General features: G+C 46.8%; 1 protein-coding gene across 2 annotated transcripts; it reads left to right on the top strand.

The window, feature by feature from the left end:
• Positions 1–51: 51 nt before the first annotated feature.
• Aimp2 (aminoacyl tRNA synthetase complex interacting multifunctional protein 2) lies at positions 52–6,329 on the top strand. Of its 2 annotated transcripts, none has more exons than XM_048367522.1 (4): positions 52–202; positions 2,767–2,973; positions 3,350–3,581; positions 5,817–6,329. In XM_048367522.1, exons 1-4 carry the CDS (start codon positions 188–190, stop codon positions 6,200–6,202), a joined length of 840 nt encoding a protein of 279 aa, XP_048223479.1. In that variant the 5' UTR covers positions 52–187; the 3' UTR covers positions 6,203–6,329. The 2 variants fall into 2 exon arrangements, with proteins under 2 accessions (XP_048223479.1, XP_048223470.1); XM_048367513.1 differs by having other exon boundaries at positions 52–322.
• Positions 6,330–6,368: the final 39 nt, after the last annotated feature.

Raw genomic sequence — 6,368 nt, 5'->3', positions numbered from 1 at the left:
TTGGCTATATCAAAGGTCGAGCGCATGACGTCAGAAAATCTGAGCCAATTAGAGTGCATGGACTGCATTTTTCTTTTCGTTACGCCAGCAGCCAAGTACGAAAGAGGGTGGCAGCCGTGCGTGGCGTCTTCTGACGGTTTGTGAGCGTTCGTCTCCTTCGCCCACCTTCTTTCCTTTGGTCCTCGCGATGCCGATGTACCAGGTAAAACCCTATCACGGGGACGGCGCACCTCTGCGTGTAGAGCTTCCAACCTGCATGTACCGGCTCCCCAACGTGCACGGCAGGACTGGCAACCCCGCGACCCATGCGGGCCACGTGCAGGTAGGAGTGTGCGGTTCCCGCCCAGTGCGCAGGCGCGGAAGCCTGACGGGGCGGTGCCCCGCCCCCCATCTGCCTAGTGCGCCGGCGCTGCAGTAGCTGGGCCGTGCCCCGCCCCCACCTGCCCATTTCGCTAGCGCCGCGGAAGTCTTGGCTCTGGTTTTCCTGGCTTTAGGCGCGTGTGGTTCCATCTGGCTTGTGCCAGTTTTAATTATCCCAGGCCAGGCTGACAGGGATATCTTTACTTTTACCTATTATGAGGTCTTCCCAGCTTTTCTTTTTTTGTCATGTGACTGCTTAAACTTTTATACAGAGAAATTGTACCCCATATGAGAGTAACGCACCAGTGGCTCATTTTTGAGGAATTTACAGAGCCAACTATCGCAGGGTCGCCACCTTCCAGGTTGACTGATAAACATTGCCAGCACTGCCGCTCTTCCCATTTAGAACATTTTCCCCAAAGGCCTTGGCTTTTATAGTCTGCTATAGCTATCAGCTTTTTGTACACATGACTTTGAGTCATTGATTGCAACTGTATGAGTAATTCTGCAGCGAATGCTTTTATTCCCCTTTCCTAATTCCCAGACCCACATCTCCCGACTGAGGTTTGAACTCAGGGTCATACTTGCTGCTGACTCTTTATTATTTTAATCAGGCCTTCAAAGCCTTTTTTGTTGGTTAACTGGGGATTGAAGTCAGCCTACAATCCTGTTTCCAAAGTCTTAATACCGATTTATACCCTCAACATACTGAGGAAAATGATTCCTGGCACTTGCCACCTTGCATGCAGCTCTTTTTTTTGGGGGGGGGGGCAGTATTTTGGCTTGGGAGCCTTTTCACTAAACACTGGCTCTTTACTATTTAAGCCACAGCTCTACTTCTAGATTTTTGGTGTTTAATTGGAGATGAGAGTCTCACAGACTTTCCTGTCAGGGCTGGCTTTGAACTCCATTCTTCAGATCTCAGCCTCCTGAGTGGTTAGGATTACAGGTGTAATCTAGGTGTAATTACTCCTTTTCTTGTTTTCTGACTTATTGTGATAGCCTCTTTTGTAAGTATTTACTCCTTAAGTCTTTCATTTATCAATTGAAAACATATACACGAGGTTTCTAGCTGGAGAAACATCCCAAACCTTCTAACAGGAAATAGGAGGACAGATCATCTCTGTGATTACGTACTTCACTTTGTCCTAATGCCTTTCCCTCTGGATTGGAAGCAGTTGCAGATAAGGTTAGTTTGAAACTCGGATGTTCACAAGTTGTCTCACCACAGAGCTAAGACAGAAATGATAGCTGTGGTTCAGTGGCCCTTCACCGCTGCACAGACATAGTCCAGTTCAATCCCAGCAAACCAGAAAGCAAGCCCAGAGTGGAGAAGGCATCTCTTTGTCTGCAGCCAAGTTTTGCTTGAAGTCTTAAGCCTTGCTTCCTCTGAGATTTGACCTTGGAACTTTTTGAATGGCCTAGAGTCATGCCACCAGATCTTTTTGCTTTATTTTTGTTTTTCAGAAGAGAGCGGGTCTCATATATTTGCCCAGGGATGACTTCTGATTTCAGTCTTCCCAGCTCCACCTCCTAAACTACTGGGATTACAGGCATGCATCACCACACCAGCCTTGATCTGTGAACTTCTGATTTAGGAAACATGGAGTACTGCTATTCTAGCAGATGCTAATGGTATGGGCGGACAGATAATTAGAAATGAAGTGTGTCATTATTCAGGGCACACAAGAGCAACACAAATTGTGTTCTTGGTTGCTTACATTCTCACTATCCTTCCCTCCATCTTTCTTCTACTCATTTAAGCCAAGTATTTTTAATTAGTCTATGATTAATGTGAAAGGTGCCTGGCATGGTGGGAGGCTGAGGCAAGAAGACCACTGGAGCCCAAGAGTTCACAGCCTAGGAGTGAGACCTTACCTTTTAAAATTAAGGGATAAAGTGCTGTGGATCACTCCTATAGTTCTAGCTACTCAGGAGGCTGAGGTCTGAGGGTCTCAGTTTGAAGCCAGCCTGGGCATATAAATATGAGAGAATCTTATCTCCAGTTAATTAGCAAAAGGCTAGAAGTGGAGGCATGGCTCAAGTGATGGAGCACCAACCATGACAGGTGCTGACTCTAGCATTTGGGAGGCTGAGGCAGGTGGGTCTCAAGTTCAGTCTAGGTGTCTCACTCACACACAAAGAAGTAATAAAGAATGACTTAGGATTTGTGTTCATTTTCATTGTTGTCTGTTCTTCCACTCAATCACCTGTGATAACAATTAGTCACCAGTGGGCTCCCTTGAAGAACCTGTTGGACAGGGGAAAATGGAGATAATTCCCCATGGATTTTAAAGCATGGTGGCTGAGTGGATGCCTGGCACAAAGTTAGACACATGGTGATCACATTTAGACCAGCCTCTCTGAGGTGGGAAGCAATGACTGCTTGCATACTGATCTCTTTAGGAAACATCTGACCCATCTCTTCAAGCTCTTGAATCCCGCCAAGATGATATTTTGAAGCGTCTGTATGAGTTGAAGGCGGCAGTTGATGGCCTCTCCAAGATGATTCACACACCAGATGCGGACATAGACGTGACAAACATCTTGCCGGCGTACGAGCCCCCAGCTTTGAGCACCAGTGCCCTGGACTTGAACTCAGTGCTTGGGAAGGTATGCTTATTTTGAAAGGTGGGAGATGTGCTTGTGTGTTGGTGCCAAGAATATCGTATCCCTGTGATATTTGCCTTGATCTTGTAGTTCTCAAAGATGGAACAAAGAGTGTGTTTCTTGTTTGTTTTGTGCTGGTCCTGGGGCTTGAACTCAGAGCCTAGGTGCTGAGCTGGTGCTCTACCACTTGAGCCACAACTCCACTTCTGGCTTTTTGGTGGTTAATTGACGATGTGTCTCACAGACTTTCTGCCCAGGCTGGCTTTGAACCATGATCCTCATATCTCAGCCTCCTAGGTAGCTAAGATTAAAGGCGTGAGCCACAATGCCCAGCTACATCTGTGCCATTGTTGGTCCATTGTTCTGGTCTCTCTCTCAGGATTATGGGGCACTGAAGGACATTGTGATCAATGCAAATCCGGCCTCCCCTCCTCTCTCCCTGCTGGTGCTGCACAGGCTGCTGTGTGAGCGCTACCGGGTCCTGTCCACCGTGCATACGCACTCATCAGTCAAAACCGTCCCTGAGAACCTTCTCAAGTGCTTTGGGGAACAGACCAGAAAACAGCCCCGTCACGAGTACCAGCTGGGCTTCACTTTAATTTGGAAGAATGGTAAGTACAGAGGCCTGCTTGACTGCGAGACTAGACAGGAAGGCAAGGAACAGGACATTTTTCATGGCAGACAGGTTCCAGGTGTTTGCCCACAGCTCCAGTCCACTAACTGTAGCAAGCCTGTAATTGGTGGTCCCAGGACAGCAGTGATGACTGGATGCCAGGTCCCCTTGTTCTTGGAGCTTAGGGTGGAAAGGGTCTCTGAGCGAGTTACAGGAGGAATTCTGAGCCTTGTGGGAAAGGGTCCTGTCCAGGCACAGTAGCAGGAGCGGTTCTCAGCCATCCTCAGTCAAAACTGGTTCCAGGACCACTAGCATTATCTTCTTTTCTTGTTGCTCATGGGGCTTGAATTCAGGGCCTGAGTGCTGTCCCTGAGTTTTTCTGCTCAAGAATAGTGCTCTACCACTTTGAGCCACTTCTGGTTTTCTGGTGGTTAATTGGAGATGAGATTCACCAACTTTCCTGCCTGGGCTGGCTTTGAACCACAATCTTCAGATCTCAGCCTTGAGTAGCTAGGACTATAGGCATGAGCCACCAGCTTCCATCAGTTTACTTTACATACAGTGATTCTTTAACTGGCCACACGTAAGGAGAGCACTGGAGGATGGAGTGCCCAGCCTAAGCATTGAAATGCTGGGTGAGTGCTTTATTGTTTTTGTGCCAGCCCTGGGGGTTAAACTTGAGGTCTGGAAGCTGTCCCTTTGTCAAGGCTGGTACTCTACCACTTGAGCCACAGCTCTACTTCTGGCTTTTTGGTGATTAATTGAAGACTTACAGACTTTCCTGCCTGTGCTGGCTTTGAACCACCATCCTGACCTCAGCTTCCCTAGTAGCTAGGGAAGCTATTATAGGCATGAGCCACCCAGTTCCCAGGGACTAGTTTTTTTTTGTTGTTGTTGTTTTTAATTTTATTAACAAGGTGTTGTGCAGAGGGGGTACAGATACATAATAAGGCAGTGAGTACATTTCTTGTGATATCTTACACCCTCATTTTTCTTTCCCTTCCCTAAATCAGGTAGGCATATATACAATATCCAGTGTACCAAAATCATACAGTAACCACGTAGGGTATGCCAAAGGAAGTTCACCTAGAACTTTAAACGTAACATCAACAATAGAATCCTCCTGTGTCCTTCTCTTGGAGTTGTTTTTGCTTATCCTCGTTTTATATGTGTACTTAGCTGTTGAGCTATTGTGATCCACTCACTGATAGGTCTATTCTAGACCTTTTTAATGTTTAGTAGTTGTTTGGTTTTAGATACATAATGTAAAGTCGCTGACCCAAACGTGGAAATACCATGTGAAAAGAAGTTTGTTGTTTTACAGACCTGGTCTCTTCTGTCGTCATCCCTCCACTCCCATCCCTAACAGTTATATATGAAGGAGACCATGCCCCTTTATTCTCTGTGTTCTAGGCTTGTCACGCTCAACATTATTTGTTCAAGTTCTGACCATTTCCCTGCGAATACCAATATTTTAATCATTTCTAATTGCTATGTAGTATTCCATTGTGTATAGGTACCACATTTTTTGAATCCATTCATCTGTAGTGGGGCATCTGGGTTGTTTCCATATTGTGAATTGTGCAGCGATAAACATGGATGGGCAGATGTCTTCATGATATCCTGAGACCTGCTGTTCAGGATAGATGCCTAGGAGTGGTATGGCTGGGTCATAGGGTAGGTCTGTATTGAGCTTTTTGAGAAACCTCCATACTGTTCTCCAAAGTGGTCGTACTAATTTCACTCCCACCAATGATGGAGAAGGGTTCCTCTTTCCCCCCACCCCTTCCAGCATTTGTTGTGGCCTGAGTTCAGAGTATAGGCCATTCTAACCAGGGTGAGGTGGTACCTCAGGGTTTTTATTTGCATTTCCTTTACTGCCAGGGATGTTGAACATTTCCTCATATGTTTCTTTGCCATTTTTATCTCTTCTCCTGTTAGGTCTCTTTCGTTCCTTTGCCCATTTAATAATTGGTTTACTGGGTTTGGAGAGGGTTAGTTTTTTGAGTTCTCTGTAGATGACAAATATTAGGCCTTTGTTGCTGTGCTGCCAGGGACTGTTTTTAACATCTAGTTTGAATTCAGACACTCAACTATCAAACCTCCTAAAGACAGGTGAAAAAAGCAAGGTTCTTGTAAACACACTGCCTTGTCAGTTTGTGACTCCAGAGACTTCTTCCTCTGCAAGCACCGGCTCACACTAACACTACATGGCCATATTTTTCCCTTCCAGTGCCCAAGACTCAGATGAAGTTCAGCGTCCAGACGATGTGCCCCATCGAAGGGGAAGGGAACATCGCACGGTTCCTCTTCTCTCTGTTTGGCCAGAAGCACAACGCAGTCAATTTAACCCTCATAGATAGCTGGGTGGATATCGCCATGTTTCAGCTCAAAGAGGGAAGCAGCAAAGAAAAAGCAGCTGTTTTCCGCTCCATGAACTCTGCCCTTGGCAAGAGTCCATGGCTGGTGGGGCAGGAGCTCACCGTGGCTGACGTGGTGCTATGGTCTGTGCTCCAGCAGACCGAAGGCTGCGGCCCGGCCCCTGCCAATGTGCAGCGATGGCTGCGCTCCTGTGGAAACCTTGTCCCCTTCAGCACTGCGCTGGCGCTCCTCCACTGATGCCAGCACGGGCTCGTGGAACAGTGGTGCTCCTCCCGCCTATTGTCAGGACAGGGACTTGGGTTAGAACCAAATGTTTTTATTTAGGCCAATTGTCACATTATCAATAAAAGCACCATGTAACTTGTGGGACTCATTTTATTTGAACTTAACCAAACTGACATGC

The sequence above is a fragment of the Perognathus longimembris genome, chromosome 1 (assembly GCF_023159225.1).
Source record: "Perognathus longimembris pacificus isolate PPM17 chromosome 1, ASM2315922v1, whole genome shotgun sequence".
In the NCBI taxonomy this organism is placed as follows: Eukaryota; Metazoa; Chordata; class Mammalia; order Rodentia; family Heteromyidae; genus Perognathus; species Perognathus longimembris.
Note: the sequence above shows the minus strand (reverse complement) of the source record. Positions and strands in the feature narration are given on the sequence as shown.